At 52.9% G+C, this 16,656-nt stretch overlaps 6 protein-coding genes across 6 annotated transcripts; 5 read left to right on the top strand and 1 right to left on the bottom strand.

The window, feature by feature from the left end:
- Positions 1-380: 380 nt before the first annotated feature.
- On the top strand, positions 381-1,430 carry CABS01_06457 (chitinase; the record flags this gene model as incomplete). The annotated part of the gene is made up of 1 exon (XM_060539823.1): positions 381-1,430. The coding sequence occupies one exon, from the start codon at positions 381-383 to the stop codon at positions 1,428-1,430; it is 1,050 nt and encodes a 349-aa protein (XP_060404360.1).
- A 799-nt stretch (positions 1,431-2,229) lies between these two features.
- Positions 2,230-5,640, top strand: CABS01_06456 (uncharacterized protein; the record flags this gene model as incomplete). The annotated part of the gene is made up of 5 exons (XM_060539822.1): positions 2,230-2,750; positions 2,896-3,515; positions 3,595-3,746; positions 3,804-3,869; positions 3,934-5,640. The coding sequence occupies 5 exons, from the start codon at positions 2,230-2,232 to the stop codon at positions 5,638-5,640; spliced, it is 3,066 nt and encodes a 1,021-aa protein (XP_060404359.1).
- Positions 5,641-6,280: 640 nt separating this feature from the next.
- CABS01_06455 (peptidoglycan binding domain-containing protein) lies at positions 6,281-8,346 on the top strand (the record flags this gene model as incomplete). The annotated part of the gene is made up of 3 exons (XM_060539821.1): positions 6,281-7,223; positions 7,281-7,619; positions 7,676-8,346. The coding sequence occupies 3 exons, from the start codon at positions 6,281-6,283 to the stop codon at positions 8,344-8,346; spliced, it is 1,953 nt and encodes a 650-aa protein (XP_060404358.1).
- Positions 8,347-8,929: 583 nt separating this feature from the next.
- Positions 8,930-9,747, top strand: CABS01_06454 (uncharacterized protein; the record flags this gene model as incomplete). Its single annotated transcript, XM_060539820.1, has 2 exons — positions 8,930-9,035; positions 9,125-9,747. The coding sequence occupies 2 exons, from the start codon at positions 8,930-8,932 to the stop codon at positions 9,745-9,747; spliced, it is 729 nt and encodes a 242-aa protein (XP_060404357.1).
- Positions 9,748-11,114: 1,367 nt separating this feature from the next.
- CABS01_06453 (uncharacterized protein) lies at positions 11,115-11,762 on the top strand (the record flags this gene model as incomplete). The annotated part of the gene is made up of 1 exon (XM_060539819.1): positions 11,115-11,762. One exon carries the CDS (start codon positions 11,115-11,117, stop codon positions 11,760-11,762), a length of 648 nt encoding a protein of 215 aa, XP_060404356.1.
- Positions 11,763-12,210: 448 nt separating this feature from the next.
- CABS01_06452 (UbiD family decarboxylase) lies at positions 12,211-16,189 on the bottom strand (the record flags this gene model as incomplete). The annotated part of the gene is made up of 2 exons (XM_060539818.1): positions 12,211-15,624; positions 16,073-16,189. The coding sequence occupies 2 exons, from the start codon at positions 16,187-16,189 to the stop codon at positions 12,211-12,213; spliced, it is 3,531 nt and encodes a 1,176-aa protein (XP_060404355.1).
- Positions 16,190-16,656: the final 467 nt, after the last annotated feature.

Raw genomic sequence — 16,656 nt, 5'->3', positions numbered from 1 at the left:
TATTCGAGTATCAGTTCCAATGAATCAAGGATTCATCAAGAAAATGGTTCAAAATGCATGACTTAAGCGCAACTTTCATGGTCGATGAGATGAGATGTCGATGTGAGTGAGCGAGAGAGTGAGTGAAGCAGGGATGAAATAGAAATGAGCTTATGTCAGCTGCGAGGGCCCTGATGACGCAGCTCTCAGCAGGGCCTCGCGGAGGGGCAGTCAATCCGAACACCTCCCAATTTCCACCCCCGCATGGTTAGCTCTCCCAAAGCACTGGCGCATGCAACCACCCGATCTTCCACCATCCCACGCGTCGCGTCTGTCGTTCCAATCCCATACGGAAGCCCTCGATCCTCGCGGGATCGAGGCAGCCAACCTCTTTCGCTCCAATGCCGCCCGTACCGCCTCAGCCTCTCCCACGGGTAATCACCTACTACCAAACACATCACACGCCCGACGGCAAGCCCATCTCGATCCTCCCCCTCCTTACCCAAGGAGGGATCAGCGTCACCCACGTAATTCTCGCGGCGATACACATTAACGATGATCCCCACGGCCTTACCTTGAACGACCATACCCCCGATAACCCGCGATTCCTAACACTATGGGCTGAGCTACGGGTGCTGCAGGCCAGCGGCGTCAAGGTACTTGGTATGCTCGGCGGTGCTGCTAAGGGCTCCTACGAGAGGCTGGATGGGGACGAGGAGAAGTTTGAAAAATACTACATACCCTTGCGCGACATGCTCCGCTCACGCGGGCTGGATGGTATCGATCTCGACGTCGAAGAGGAGATGAGCCTAGGCGGTGTTATACGGCTCATTGACCGCGTGCGACAAGACTTTGGCAAGGACTTCCTCATTTCTATGGCGCCCGTGGCCGCGGCACTGCTGAACTCCGAGAACAACCTGAGTGGCTTCGACTACGAGGCTCTGGAGGTCATGCGAGGGAAAGAGATTGCCTGGTACAATGCTCAGTTCTACTGCGGATGGGGCGACGTCAGTAACCCGATCATGTACGAGATGATCCTCGCAAGGGGCTGGGCACCGGAGAAGGTCGTCATGGGCCTGGTCACGAATCCTGAGAACGGTGGTGGATGGGTCCCATGGGAAATGCTCGGCGCTGTGCTTCTGACGCTCCGAAATCGTTATGCGCGGTTTGGAGGAGTCATGGGATGGGAGTACTTCAACAGCTTGCCATCTGGCCGAGAGAAGCCCTGGGAATGGGCAAAGTGGATGACAACGATGTTGCGAGCAGACCATACCCACCACTCACCGGGCCCAGTCCAAGGCTCTGCCCCTGTGGACTCTACCCAGCCTGTCGCGCAGGAAGTCAAGAAGCACTTGGTGGATGAAGTTGATCCGGACGGCCCCAACAGCAAAGACGCACCACTGCCCACGGCCTTTGAGTACTATTCGGATGGCAACGTGGATGATGATTGAGATACTTCGGGTGTTCCTAGAAGCCAACCACGTCTCTTCACAACCAGTGATGTCTTTCAGAAGAGAGGAGATGTACATGACGAGACCAAAGATTAGCGACGCGCAGCTACAACCGCACAAACCGATGATAGAATCGAAACGTCAACGTCCAAGTGAGATAGAGGAGGCGTTACAAGAACAGCATTGCTTTTGTTCATGGCCATACCCACACTGTCCAATAATGATCGTCTTGATCCAAGAGATGTTCGGACATCGGGATAATCCTGTCGGGGTACATGAAGGCCATGCAGGTCTCCTTCCGGGTAAATAAGCTCTGATCTGGCTTGGCAATCTGCAACCTTTGAGTTCAAGTAGGAAATGATTCGTCCGCTTGCACAACTGCAATGGATCATTCCAAGACCACGCGATGCCCTCTTGCTTCGTCCTCAACCCCGCAACCCCGCGCCAAGATTGTCAAGCTGCAAATACTCACTCGGTCAACAAATGAAGTCGCCTTGTTCCCACGGGAATGCTTACCCTTCCCCGTTCACCTCATGAGGTGTGCCGCTATGGACGTCATCAGGCTTTCCATGCTACCATTACGTTCAACTGCACAGACACATCATGGAAGATACGAAGGTCGTCAAATGGCATTTGTCACGACATAGTATTCCGGTCATCACGCGATGCTGTGTAACACAGTTCATGTGTATATATCCAAGTTGCACAGCTAGAGTAACGCAACCACCTTCGTTCTATCAAATTCATCTCATCCATGTATGTTTTACTATATTCCAGTAAGGCTTGCCGATGATCCATTATGAAGGTACACAGTAGCATCCCATGGATGTGGTTGGTGGCATGCGCTAGCCTCATCACAGCTCTACTGGAAGAATCTTTCATCGCGTTTGAAGCCTCGGAAGGATCTATCGAGCTTCAGGACGCGACTTTAATCCAAGACGCCGACGACCCTGTAGGTATCGGCATTGCAGTCAATAACCTGGCTGGCGACTTCGAGCAAATCACAGGAACAAAGCCATCCGTCCACTTGTGGACAGCCCAGGAAGGAGATAATCAAACCGGGGCAACGGCAGCATTTTCGACAATCATCGCCGATGTTGCAATCATTGCTGGAACAGTCGAATCAGCTATTATTCAGGAACTTGTCAACAGCGGAAAGATAGAAGTCGAGGACATTGGTGGGAAGTGGGAAACGTTTCGAACCCAGGTCGTTGAGAGTCCTCTACCGGGGATCTCCCGCGCTCTTGTCATTGCGGGAAGCGATAAGAGAGCTGTAATCTTTGGCATTTATACCCTTTCTGAGCAAAGTGGACAGTCGCCGTAAGTCTCCTAGCCTTCCTCTTCTGCATTCAAGCAAGGATCCGACGTCTAGAATGACAAACATCCCTACCGCAGGGTTGCGAGATTAAGGAAGGCATCAGAAATCTGTCCAGAGACTTTGTCGAGCTGATTACATCCCTGCTAGTCTACATTGGTGGGCAGACGTGCCGACAACCAAGCACACCCAAATCTACGCTCTCAACAAGATCACAACCCATGGCGAGCCCAGCGTGAAATACCGAGGTCTCTTCATCAATGACGAAGCACCCGCACTCACCGGCTGGTGGGGGAGGAAGAAGAACAACGTGGGCAACTTTACTCTTGACTCCGAGTTATATCAGCACGTCTTTGACCTGCTTCTCCGACTGAAGGCCAACTTCATCTGGCCTGCGATGTGGGCAAGTTACATTCCTAAGCCGGGAAGGATCTTCTTCACCGACGACCCACGGAATCAGCAAATGGCGGAAGATTATGGCATTGTCGTGTCTACTAGCCACCATGAGCCCATGCAGCGAGCAAGCAATGAGTGGAAGAAAGATCCAAAGGGCGACTGGGACTGGGTCAACAATAAAGAGAACGTGGTCGCCTTCATGGACGAGGGGATTCGCCGAGCGGGCAACAATGAGTCCTACTTTACATTGGGAATGCGAGGCACTGATGATGGTCCCATCGATGCCGATGATCCGATTGCGGTCCTTGAGGATGTCTTTGCCACAGAACGAGAGATCTTGGCAAAGTATCACGGAAACGTCACGGCGACAAACCGTGAGTTCAAAAACCCCCTTCCAGCAGTTGCCTGTGCTATACATCCAAGCCTGTTGACTGACCTTGGCTACTGCTCAAGAGGTGTGGACCATATACAAGGAAGTTGCCACATACTATGCAGCTGGCCTAAATCCTCCTGAAGATGTGACCTTGATGTTCACTGACGACAATTGGGGAAATATTCAACGACTCCCGACCGAATTAGAGAGTGAGAGAGTCGGAGGCATTGGAGTGAGTCGTCGCCTGAATTTCATGAGATAATCAGATCCTGATATCGTCTCTATACAGGTCTACTTCCACTTCCAGTATGTTGGCAAACCAAAGAGCTGGAAGTCTCAAAACACCAAAAACTTTGTAAGTCCACTCTAGTGTCGAGGAAAATATCGTAGGATAACTAAGACTTCTGACTCGCATTCAGCCTAAAGTCTACAAAGAGCTATCTCAAGCTTACGAGCGCGGCACCCGACGAATCTGGGTCATGAACGTAGGCGACATCAAGCCCAACGAGTTACCACTTTCTTTTGCCATGGACATGGCATGGAACACGAGCAGGTTCGGCTTTGCCAAAATACCTTCTTACCTGACGGCACTCGCAACTCGTGACTTTGGTCCGGAGCACGCCGAAGAGATCTCTTCTGCGCTCATGACGTACAGCCACCTGGTCGGGATGCGCAAGTTCGAGATACTACAACCCATTACATATTCTATCCTTAACTACCGCGAGGCAGAACGCGTTCTCGAGGCCTGGAGACAGCTAGCAGAAAAGGCTAAGGCTCTACACGAGGCCATGCCAGAGGATCGTCGCATCGCATTGTTCCATATCCTCACGTATCCCGCCTTGATCGGATATCATTATCATTTCATCGTGATCAGCTCGGGAAGAAATAGACAGTACAGCTATGAGAGGCGGAATTCTGCAAACTTGATCGCGGAACAGGTTCTACAGCACTTTGACGATGACTTTGACCTCACTGAAGAATACGATACGATGCTGGACGGCAAATGGAAAGGCTTACTCACTACGCCAAAGTACGACATGGATCTCACGGACTGGCGGCCCTCATCCAGCGACGTGGTCGCTAACCTTTCATATGTCCAACAACGGCAAGCATTCGACTGGGGCGTCGGCGAGCTCGGCATATACGTCGAGGACTCCCTCAGCGCCTACCGACAAGGCCGGATTTGTGGCTCTATCCATCCGGCATTACCAACCGACGAGGGCTTTTCCCCAGTCTTGCCGGCTATGGAACCTCACGGGCCAAAATCCCGACTTATCGAGCTGTTTCACCGTGGCGATCACCGAAAGTACATCAATTGGACGCTGGAGGTCCCTTACCCTTGGGTTCTTGTGCCCAGTACTTTCGGCGTCTTATCCGATGACAAACCTGAGGAGAGAATCGAAGTCTCCATTGACTGGGACTCGGTACCTACAGAGTTCAACGAGACCGTTTCGATTCGCGTGGAGTGGGATCCGGCTCCTTACTTTGACTTGATCCATATTCCCGTGCTGAACCATCATGCCCCTGAGGGCTTCGTCGGGTTCCCTGAGACAGCCGGCCTCATATCCATCGAGGGGCCTCACTACCAACGCGTATCCGCCGAGTCTGAGAGTGATGCTGGCGTGGCTTTCACGCACATCGAGCACCTTGGCTCCCGCTCAGAATCAGGATCCGTCGCCCTGAGACCATTTACTGCCGCTCGACAGTCCAGCGAAGTAGCTCGTGCCGCATGGGTGGACTACGACATCTACATCTTCTCCAACATCTCGAAAACAATCAACGCCACGGTCTACATCAACGGTGCGCTCGACACAGACCCAAACCTCCCAATGGAATTCTCCCTCGCACTGGCGGATGACGGTGCTGAGGGTAGCGGCACCGCGAACTTCACACGCGTGCTTGGCGACCCTGCTACGCCGGGTGACACCCCCCCAGAGTGGAATGAAAATGTGGCCGATCATGTGTGGACAAAGGTCGTGCAGCTGCCGCGGATGGGCGTGGGGAAGCATACTCTTCGTTGGCAGGTTAATTCGCCAGAGGTCTATCTTGAGAAGATCGTCTTGGCGGTGAACAAGACCAGTGCGGAGAGTTATCTTGGGCCGCCGGAGACGGGAATAGGACTTTGAGGTGGTCGGCCTCAATTACACATGATTTTAGTACGCGTCGTGGAATGCTTGGTGAGCTGGAAGCACGGGTTCAGTTGAGATAACGGAGTGCCGAACGCGGGACTTGGTGCGAGGGTGGAGACGCGCTCAAGCATGCCATTGCCGCTAGCCACGAGCCGTTCCGAGATAGGGAGGGGGAAACTTACCTGTCCTTGCGAAGAATTCTCGCCGTGTTCAACCGGCATTGTTGTCTCAGATTGCTTCGGCCCTCGAGGCTGTCTTTGTTTGATTCACATGTGGTATCTTATCGGCTATGAAAACAAAACTTGAAGAAGATTTCCTGTTTTTGACAAAGGTCATGTAAGATTATACAAGAAGGTAATCTTCACGTGTCAAGTCATCTGTTAATTCTTGTGTCCGCACCGCGTTCGGCTGGATTCGCTTTACTGGGAACGGCATCTACGCGGAATTCTTTCAGCTCTTCAGCCTTAGCTGCAATAACTTATCTTCGTACGCGAGAAAGGCTCATACAGCTGTTGGAGAGCTCCTACCTCCACTCTCATACATGTATATGATAGATATCCACCTCTGCGCCATGGCCATCTAACCCCTAGTAGGCCACAATTGATTATCGCCAGTCATCCGCTCTTCAAAGTTCAACATGTCGCCCAACTCGCCTTCAAGTACAAACTCATCAAACCTTTGGCGATCTTTCGTCCAAGGGACGACAGGCGTCAAGACCCACCACACAGTGGCGACGAATGAAGCCAAAGACACCCTTCTCTCCGCCAACTACCTCGAGGAAGTAGATAAACTGCAAGTTTCTCGCGAGACTCTCGTACCAGACAAGGGCCAGAAATCTACCCCCAAGCGCATAGTTATCTGCTGCGACGGGACCTGGCAATCTTCCGTCAGCGGCCAACAGAACATTCCATCCAACGTGACCCGCCTAGCCCGCTCCGTCGCGCTTACGGGATCGGTCAAAGAAAATGGTAAAGAGGATAGCATCTGTCAGCAGGTCGTCTTCTACAGCGCCGGCGTCGGCACGGGTGGTGGCGTGAATATCCTCGAGAGGGGCAGGCAGGCGACTTTTGGCGACGGTCTTGTGGCCAGTGTCATCGAGGCGTACAACTTCATCGTTATGAACTATGCCCCGCACGACCAACTCTTTTTCTTTGGCTTCTCCCGAGGGGCGTACACGGCTCGCTCTGTTGCAGGTCTTATTACAGATATTGGAATCATTCAGCCCCAGGAAATGGACGACTTCCCGGCTCTGTACGACCTCTACCGAAGACATGGCCATAATGACAGCTTCAACTTCCGTTCATCGAAGGAGTACCGACAGTGGATCACCGGTGTTCGTGCAAAGGTTCTCGAAGACTGGCAAGGTCACGAGCAAGAAGATCATCACTGGGACCAAAAGCCGCATAATCTTCCCCCAGAGTTTACTAGAGCCATTGAGGTCGTCGGAGTATTTGATACAGTCGGTAGTTTGGGAATTCCCGGCTTGACTTGGACGCAGGGCGCGACTACCAAAATCGCTAGACTTGCCCCTTGGCTTGGCGTCGATGACCTTGGATTTCACAACCCATCCCTGAGTAGATGTGAGTCTAGCGCAAGCTTGCGAGCCTCGGAAGCCGAGCACCTCTGATCAGTAGTAGATATCAGGCATGCTTACCATGCACTCGCGCTCGACGAGCATCGACAGCCATTTACGCCAACGCTCTGGCGTCTCCCGCTGAAGAACGAGCAATGTCCCGGCTGCCATGAACAGCCAAAAGATCAGCTTGCGAAGAATTTCAGGTCACTTTTGAAAGCGAACTCGAAGGCCACAGAAGAGGAGCTTTCCCAAGTATGGAAGTCCTTGATCGAGCGTGAGATGGCGGACCAGCTCAACGGTGATCAGCCTGAGCTGCGGCAGGTTTGGTTCCCTGGCGGACATATCAATATCGGAGGCGGTAATCCAGGCCTTCTCTACGGCTTCCCCTTTGATTTTGAGCGTGAGTTTTCAGACGATCATCTGCCGGACCTAGTGGGTAAGCTGACAATGTCGCAGAAATTGCTCTGATTTCGTTCACGTGGATGTGCGACCAGATCAAGACCTTCATCCAGCTCGACGATGAGCACGGATACAAGGATGGGAAGTATACAATGTCGACGCTGGCCGATCGCGAAATCTTATCTCGAAACCGGCTCATCCATCGTTCGCACCATCAGCAATCCTTCGGTATGAGCTGGGTGGTGCAGCGCGTGCGCCAGGGGCTGGACTACAACAAAATTTACGAGATGTTCTTCAAGTCCCCTTTGTACGACCCGGAAGACGCCTGGGCCACGGGGCCAATCGTCGACATATTCGCGCCCATCATGAGAGCCATGCCGTTCTTCTCGAAGTTTAGAACTCCTGGAGAGTATAAGAAAGACGATGTTGGCAATGATCTCGGCCAGACAAATGAGGAGATCCACCCGTCTGTCAACTACCGCGTGGCGAATCACGCCACATACAATCCTAGATCCCTGGAGGGGTTCATCAGGTCGAAGAAGATGGCGAGCAAGGGAGAGAAGCACGAGTTCCTGTATGAGTGGAAGAAGGGTCACGTTGTCGTACCGGAGTATGTGATCAAGCCGGCCGATCTGATCGCACGCCGCCTGGCCGAGGTTTCAACAGGGGGCAATAAGTTTGTTGACGCCCTGGTAAAAAGAGCCGAGGTTATGCTGCAGCGTAGCTGATCTCATGATTTCTTGCTTCCAAAAGTTTTGTGTTTCCTCTCGAAATCATCTGAAAGAGCTTCCGTGCGCAGACGCTTTTAAGCTCGGGTCAACGCTGAACAGTTATGTTCATTCTCCGGCGAACAACAGATAATTAGATAAGTGTTCAGTGTGCATCTGGCGTGGGAAAGAGATATATTCGAAACCAAATGATTGGAATAATTCCCACAAGATTGAGGCATGTCGTTCAAGCCGTAGGATCCTCTTGGGCGTTGAAGGGTTCAAGCTTCCAGGGCTCAAGCCGAAGAGTGGAACTGGCATCGGCGGACCCGGCGCGTGCCAAGCGCCGGGTGGGGCCGATCAAGTCCTCATTTCTCGAACAACCACGGCTGCGCTCACCAACTCAACGAGAGCGGCAGTCCAGTGCGTTGCCAGCAGCATCATCCCCGAGATGGATTCTTCATGCCAGAATTCAGTTTCTCACGTGTATCTTTTATATTACCACGAGACCTACTCGCATGTTTGACTCAACCTTTCAAAGCTGTGGACTTATCCCAACTATTTCTAGTGAGCGAATAAGGTTCGCGAAGGACAACTGCTCATCATGCGTCCGACGCGGTTGAAATTCAAAGACTTAAAGTCCAGAAACATTCTCTGTGCTGTAACACGCGTCGCCTGGAAGCTCGAGAAGAGACACAAGCCCAGTGAGCGTAAGTCATCTTTCGTTCTTTTTTCTCATAGCAGCCTCATCCTATCTCAAGCCTGGAAGCTTTCAACACATGTTCTGACCAAGGTTAAGTTGAAGCCATGCTCCCTGCCAAAGTCCAGCCCGAGGTTCGCAACTTCCGTAAGACCACCAAGGCGATGCTTGGCCTGACCACCACGGTCAAGACAGCCTTCTCCGTGGGCTTCAAGTTCACCGACTACGACTCCGTCCCTGAAGAGGAGGCTAGCAACCTCTCCGCGTCCCTGTGGCTTCAGGGCAAATACAGCGTCGACAGCATCCGAATCCAGGGCTTCGTGACCCAGATCTACGGATCAGCCAGGACCTGTCGTTCGTCCTACGTCCAGACGGATAAGGACTATGAGATGGAGAACCAAGAGTTTTTCAAGGCCGTTTCGGATGATATTTGGGCCAAGGACATCGTCGGTAGCGGTCTCGGCCAGGCTTCACACACGATCGAGGTGTCGCCCAAGACCTGTAAGGCGCTCCACGAGCTCTTTATCAGAGGCCGCAAGGCGTATCTCCGCGATCTGGTTGAGAGTGAAAAGATGAAGGAGGGTGTCTACACCAAGAAGACGAAGGAGCTCATCGGAGCTATTGAGAACTGGATGAGATTCTTCGAGCAGGATGATGAGGCCCGCCGGGGTGTTACGGATGACAATGAGATGTTCACTGTCTTCAATGAGGTTGCTATCTAATTGTACAATATTTACCGTAGACTAAGATGGCGACTATGGCAAGCATCCGGAGAAAATGTGACTTCGATTGGATCCTTCGTGTTTTGTAATCATCAATCTAGGCCCTGCCCCAGTTGGGCGCAAGGTTCTGAGGCTCACTTCACGAAGTGAAGTGACCATGCCAACTCACCAGAATGAGAGCATCACAGGTTGCTCTGGTCATAATGACACGATAGAGACAAGGCCGCCACTGCGAGATGGCTCGGTACCGTGAGGGGCCTCACGGAAATTTCGCAAACGTCCCTTGGATACCAAATTCAGTCACCTCGATCATGTTCGTGTTCCTTCACTTGCTGCCCCATGCAGCCTTTTCCCGAATCGAGCTTCTGGCTTCACTCAGGCAGTGTTCCCATCGATATCAGAAGGTGATGGCTGGGACCAGTGTATATTCACCGCGTATCCGTCCTGCCCCTTCCCTTATTGTGATGCTACTCCGCTCCTTCCTTCCCTTGTCGATGGCCTCCTGAAGACTCAGGCTACCGTAAAATTTCGAGCGAGAAGCGATCCCACAACTTGTTCACATTCACCAAGGCTTCCGAAATCACATTTTCTAACAGTCTAGAGTCCGATCTCCTGAAATTTTCTCCCGTCCCAATTTCTTTTCCTCAACTTCCTCCGTCGACTTTTCACCATTCTCCTCAATTTTAGCAGGTACCTCTCCCTCTTCCTTCAATTTTCCAACTTTCCACGCCAATAAGTCTTAAGCCAGTCTCCTAGCTTTCCAGAACTAATTCTTTTCTCAAGATCATTGACTGGCCTTCTCTCATTCCCCCTTTCTACGATACTTTTGACCGGTCTGGTACCTGCCCTTTCACCTACTTCCCATCGCAATATCCTCACCCATCCGGGAACCAGGTAAGATACACCATATCAGCTACCAAGGAAAGAGCAAACCTAACTTAGCCGTACAGTGTCTTCTCCGAATCGCTACTTTTCTCCGATACCGTTTCAGCTTCGGTCCGGTACCAAAGCTCCTTCTTCATCCTCAGTCGTAAGTATCACAAGCATCCCCTCCACGATACCCTGTTAGACCGGGAGGGCTAATATTCTGCGATAGTTTTCAAGAGTCTGGTACTCTTGCGCCATCACGGCCAGCCCGTTGCGTTTCCCGAGTTTATCCTCACAGTCGGCCATCGAGGTTCCCTCGATCATCCTATATAATTCAGCATCATCCCATCCAAAGGTTTGCTACTCCTGCTCGCACATCCACCACTCTTCTCAGGACTAAATCTTTCTACTCTACAGAGCTCAAGAACCGGATCACGATTTTCCATCCAACCATACCTATTCTCTTCTATTCTCTCCATACCCATTCACCTCAACTCAAGATGCCTTTCTTGAAGCCCGCCCCTCGATCCACCAACATTCGGATCGAGAGAGTGGCCAAGGTCAAGATCAACGTCCTGAAGCCCATCTCATCCGGAGTGAGGAAGCCCGGTCACGTCACCAAGTCGTCTCCTTCCTCCGCCACGGGCAAGTCGTCGCCCAAGGCTCTTGCCAAGGTCGACAAACCCACTAAGAAGACCTCGGCTGAGACCAAGGCCAAGTCAACCGAGCCCAAGTCGCCCAAGGCCAAGACCGATCCCAAGACGCCGAAGCCCAAGACCAAGGGCAAGAACCCATCCGCCAAGGCCTCTGGTGACCCTGCCCCTATTCCCACCAGTACAAAGACAAGCAACAGGGTCACCAAGCGCACCAAGAAGAGAACGGAACTCCCCAAGGGCCTGGTGGCCATCGGCTCCTTCGGCTCCGCGGCAGCAGCCCACCGAGCCCAGCTGGGGGTGGGCAAGTCCAACGTCCGCCTCCTGCCCACGGCGCTCCCTGTCCCTCTCCGAGTCAAGAAGGCTGGAGAGGTCGAGACGAGCGCCAAGGGCAGCGCGGAGCCGAAGAAGAAGAAGGTCACCATTGCCGCCACTGGCATGACCACCCCCTCGCCCACGCCCAGCCGTGGCTCGAGTGTGAGCAGGAAGCAGTAATCGTGGGAATTGGGACCCCGACCTGGGCATAAAATGCCAAAAGGTGTCGAGATTGGTCAGGAATGATGGGCAACTAAGTACCTACTACCAGGAGTTCTTTGGCGTTTTGTTAACAAGGCATGGCTGGCTCTATCACTTCACTGAATTGATTACTGTTTTCGCGCTAAATAACTTGTTTTACTTTGTGCTCGTCGTGAAACACTGCTGAACCCACTCATCATCTCGCAGGAAACATGACTTCAATCCTGTTGATTCATTTCGAATCACTATGGTGATAATGGTCGTTGACCAAAAGTATATCAAGGCTTGCCTCTCGCTTTGAGGTATCATCCCCATAACATGTCCGTCCCATGCTCAAACGCCGTCAAAGTGCCTTGTAACAACTCCCCTCGTCCTTTTTTCCATCCCAGATCTCACATAGTAATACAATTCAGGTCACTCATGTGACTTAGACCTCCATTTCACCTTCTTCAATCATCCGTCCTAAAATGAGGCTCTGTATGACAAGCTCATTGCTCAACGTCCGGATTCTCTTTGGCGGCCGGGGAGCGTCGTCTGTTGATGTCGCAGCCCTCTTTCGCTTCTTCGATGCTTTCGAAGGCTTCGATGCGGGAGCAACAGCGCTGAACAATCCTTCCTCCGATCCGGTATGTTCGTCGACATAGACCCAATCAAACGGGTCTTCAAGTAGTTCTCGCTGCCTCAAGGTCTCCTTTGCTTCATCGACGCTGTGCGCCCTTGAGAGTGTGGCGCCGAGGACATGCGCCAAGAACACGTATGGCATCTTCTTTTCTTCGGCCCTAGATCTTTTCATCACGAGAAGGATTTGGCTCCCTTCCAGCATCTTCGGCCTCCTCTCAATGACGTCCACAAGTCGTGCGTCAGTGGCCGGATAGGGCGCTAGATATCGCGATCGGATGGCATCGCGGAGGAAAGTGGACTGACCAGCGCAGAGCAGGTATGGGAGCCAATCGACCACAGTCCCTTTCGAAACGCAAGTAGCAATCCAACGGTCCGAAATGCACGGCAGCCCTAGAGCAAGAGCCTGCATGTACTTGACCTTGCGGCTGTGACCATCAGCGATCAAGGCGGTGAAACCAATGGTCTGCGCAAACGGGGTCAGCGTCAGTGGATTTTCGTCCCTCGTTTCTGAGGTTGGGCTGGTTGCCATGCTTCCGAGAGCGTTGGGCTCGAAGAGCTCGTCAAAGCCATTGCTCAACAACAAGCCTCCGCACTGTAGAATCATCTTCTCTATCTCGCGACTTTGACCCATTCGTTGCTCGAAGTGATCCGCTTTTTCCCCGTCCTTTTTCGATTGGAAAGATATCGCGAATGCCATGCCAGCAAAAATAGGAGGCTTGCTAGCGTTGTCTTTAGACGTCGATGTGTGAGAGAGCATCGATAGGCGGCTGCCTCTGACGCTAGTCTTCGGAGGTTGAATGATGCTGTTCTCGAATCCGTTGACAGATGGTGATCGATGCAGCTCATCTGTCGACGCCGAATCAAGTCGAGTTGCCCTCCGGACCTGCTTGCGGGTTCCTTGCTTGGGAGCTCTCGATCCAGTGACGAGTCTAGGCAAGGCCTTGGCAGGCTGGCGTCCACGTTTGGACTTATCTGGTGAGAGAGGTGGTAATTCCACCGATTCTTGTGATGCGGTCGGACTCTTGGAGGATGGAACCGGCGTGGCTGTGAGTACGCTGAGTGTTGATGTTGTTGAGCCAGGAGCTGTTGGAGCGGCGGGATTGATACGATTGTCGGGCGTTGCCGGACCTTGCTCGGCAAGACTCTCACTAAGAATCGTACCTGGAGGCCCAACACCATTGACAGCCTTTGGTAGGGGCGGTGAAGATGGCATAGGCGGCTCGCCGTTCACCGTCGAATTCATTACTGCATGGATTACATCTGTAGCTATCGCCTCGTCGACCACTTTAGCACCGTTTCGCTGCGAGAGTCGACGTTCATCTGGCTCCTCTTTAGTTGGCGATGTAGCCACGTTGGTTGCGGCGGCATCTGAGGACACGACGGCACTATTAGTACCTTTGAGAACCTGTGCCTTGAGGGTTGGCTTGGGCTTGCGGCTCGAGCGGCGAGAAGGCTGAGGGAGAGAGGGCTCTGGGGTCTCGGGTAGAAGCTCGGCCTCGGCTTCTACATCGTTTGGCTGGATCATCGGTGCACCTGGTTCCTCTTCCTGTTGTGACTTCTTAATGTCTACTGACACGTCTAGCGGTACATCATCTCTCCCTTCTGGCCGAGATTGAGTATTGTTGGGACTGGTTTCCGGTATAAGGAGGTCCTTGGGCCGAGATCCGTTGCCCGAACTTTCTGTTCCAGGTACCCCACCATTTGAGGCAGACTTCTGGGTTGGCCCGGCGCTGTCGGGCACCGCATCGTTGCTCGAAACAAGGCCATTCTTCGTGCCATTGCCTACTTCCACGGTGTCAGGCGACTTTCTGGCACGAGTTTGCTGATCGGTTGCGTGGCCCTGGGAATCGGCTACTGTGAACCCGTCGCCCTCATCTTCGGATGCAGTCGAGTCCTCGTCAGCACGTCGAGCACGGTATCGCATTCTCCTCGGCGGGGGTTTCCTCGGCTTTCTGGTCGTTGAGGGCACTTCGACAGACGCATTAGAGCTTTCGCGCTGCACAGGAATAGCTGTAAGATCTTGCGCGGCTGCCTTCTTTTTCATTGCAGCACGTTTCCTCCGCTCCATTTTCGTGGCCACGTCGTCGGATTCCTCTCCCGAAAGTTCGGGCTGGACCTCAGCACTCTTTCTTTTCCTCTCTTGTGATTCCATCATGCTTTCATAAATGTCCATCGGTTCCGGTAAGCCCCGTGTGTTTGTGGCAGGCATTTGCGGTGACTCCGGTATGGTGCCATCTTCGAGAGGCGCAGAGTTACTCGGGCTACGTTGGCGGTCGTAGGGCGCCGGGCCTTGGACTCGCAAAGCTTGAGGGCTCGAAGAAAGCAAATCGGGAGGTGATGTGACGTTGTACCGGTTCTTAAGAGGCGACGTCTCAGCTATGTTGGGTGATATGGAGTTGTGGGCGTACACGTGTGGCGATGGTCTCGAAGAGGTAGGGCTGAAATGCTTCACTGCGGATGAAAATTGCGTCTGGCCAAAAAGTTGGGATCCTGCTAAGGCAGGGTCACCTAGCTTCTTTCCAGCAAAAGGGTTATGACGTTGCGCTGGGGTCTGTGGCGGAGGGACGGTCGGCAGCAAAGGGGACTGGCCGTCGGTACGCTGAACAGAGGATTGTTGTTGAGAACTGGAAGTGCGATTCCGCCAAGCTCCACGGGTGTGTACAGGGGCGGCATGGTCAGGGAAAGATGAAGGCTCTTCGTCGCCCTGAGTATCACCCTGGGTGTCGCCTTGAATCAGATGGTCGAGATTGCCGAAGTCGACAACGGCGGAATCCTCCTCGTGTATCGCTGGCTGCTCGGCGCTGTGGTCCTGCGAAATAGGACTCGTCTCGACAAATGAAGGGCCTTCGTAGTAGTTCTCGTAGTCCCGATCGTTGTTATCTTGCGTCGGGGATTGCTGCGAGACGTCCATCTTGACTTTCGTGTAGAGCGCGGGGCCCGAAGCGTTAGGGAGGGCATTGACTTTCCTCGCGGTTTTGTCGGTAGTGCATGATGCGGGGACCTCTTCAGGTATCGGATTTATCGCGTCGTAGTCGACATGAGGGTTTGGGTCTGCTGCAAGACAATTCGAGTGGTCTCGAATGTTGAGTCTTGTCAAGGCCAGGCTCGCAGGAATTGTGTCGGAGTCTGGGCCGCAATCTGGGTCTGCAGCATCCGCAGCGGTAGCGACAACAGGCAACGCGGGTGACGGAGTTTCGTGGTCGAGGTCGTGCTGGGGTAGCTATTCTGGTCAGTGCCATCCCAGCCCCATGTGAGACATCCTTGTCCAGTCGGTGGGGGTGTGACAAACCGCGTTTTTTGTACTCGTTACCAGGGGAGCAGTGCTGGGGAAAGATTGGGCAGTGCGCTGACTTTCGCTTTGGCTTAACGGATCGGAATGGCGCGAAAGAAGACTGTCGCGATGTCGTTTATTGCCTCTCGAAGTGTATCGCGACGCGGTGGACGAGGCTCTTGGGGGCGAGCTGCTTGTCTATGGTGGTGCCCGAAATAGTTAGCGCAAAGTCGCAGCAAGGCCTGTGTCGTAGCAGTGCTAAATTGTCGCCATCAATCCAGTCCAATCCAATCCATTGCCCAGCAGCAGAGCCACCAGACATGCTCAGGGCAGGCAGAAAATACGCCTCCACTGGGGGAAACGCCACCCTAGAAAAAGCAAACATGGCCGTACGTACCACGCCGATCCCGTATTCTGCCACATATCGGTCGAAAATGGCTTGGCTGTCTTGCGATTCGTTATTGCCCTCGATAGCCTTCTTCTCTGCCGCTTGAAGGGTTTTGGACCGCGGCATCGTGACATTCCATTGTCGAACCGGCTTTGACTTGGTGAACAGCAATGTGAATGACGCGACAGTCAGGTATTCAAAGATGGTGGGGGAGGGAAAAGGTGGCAGGGGTCGAGGACGCGAGCGGATCAGACACGAGACCAACACGGTATCACGTGACCAGCCTCACTACGTAATGGCGGCGGAGCTCACTTACGTAAGCCCGGCGCTGCATAGACCACTCGCTCCTGCCATTGCGTCTTTCAGCGCTTCCTTCCTTTGAATAAAGTGAGGAAGGTACCTTACCTTGCTAGCCAGGAAAGAGCTTCTTAGGATTTGACGGAGAAATCTTCGAATGTTTGAAAATCCAAAAGCTTTCACAATGGAGAGGCAATCACATAGATCATTGTATGGCACAAAGAAGCCTGGATTCTACTTATTTTGCGTCTATTGATGGGGCCCCTATCAGCTGTACTGAAGGGTGGAAGGCTTCG

This window comes from Colletotrichum abscissum (genome assembly GCF_030869225.1).
Source record: "Colletotrichum abscissum strain IMI 504890 chromosome Unknown Scaffold_13.1, whole genome shotgun sequence".
In the NCBI taxonomy this organism is placed as follows: Eukaryota; Fungi; Ascomycota; class Sordariomycetes; order Glomerellales; family Glomerellaceae; genus Colletotrichum; species Colletotrichum abscissum.
Note: the sequence above shows the minus strand (reverse complement) of the source record. Positions and strands in the feature narration are given on the sequence as shown.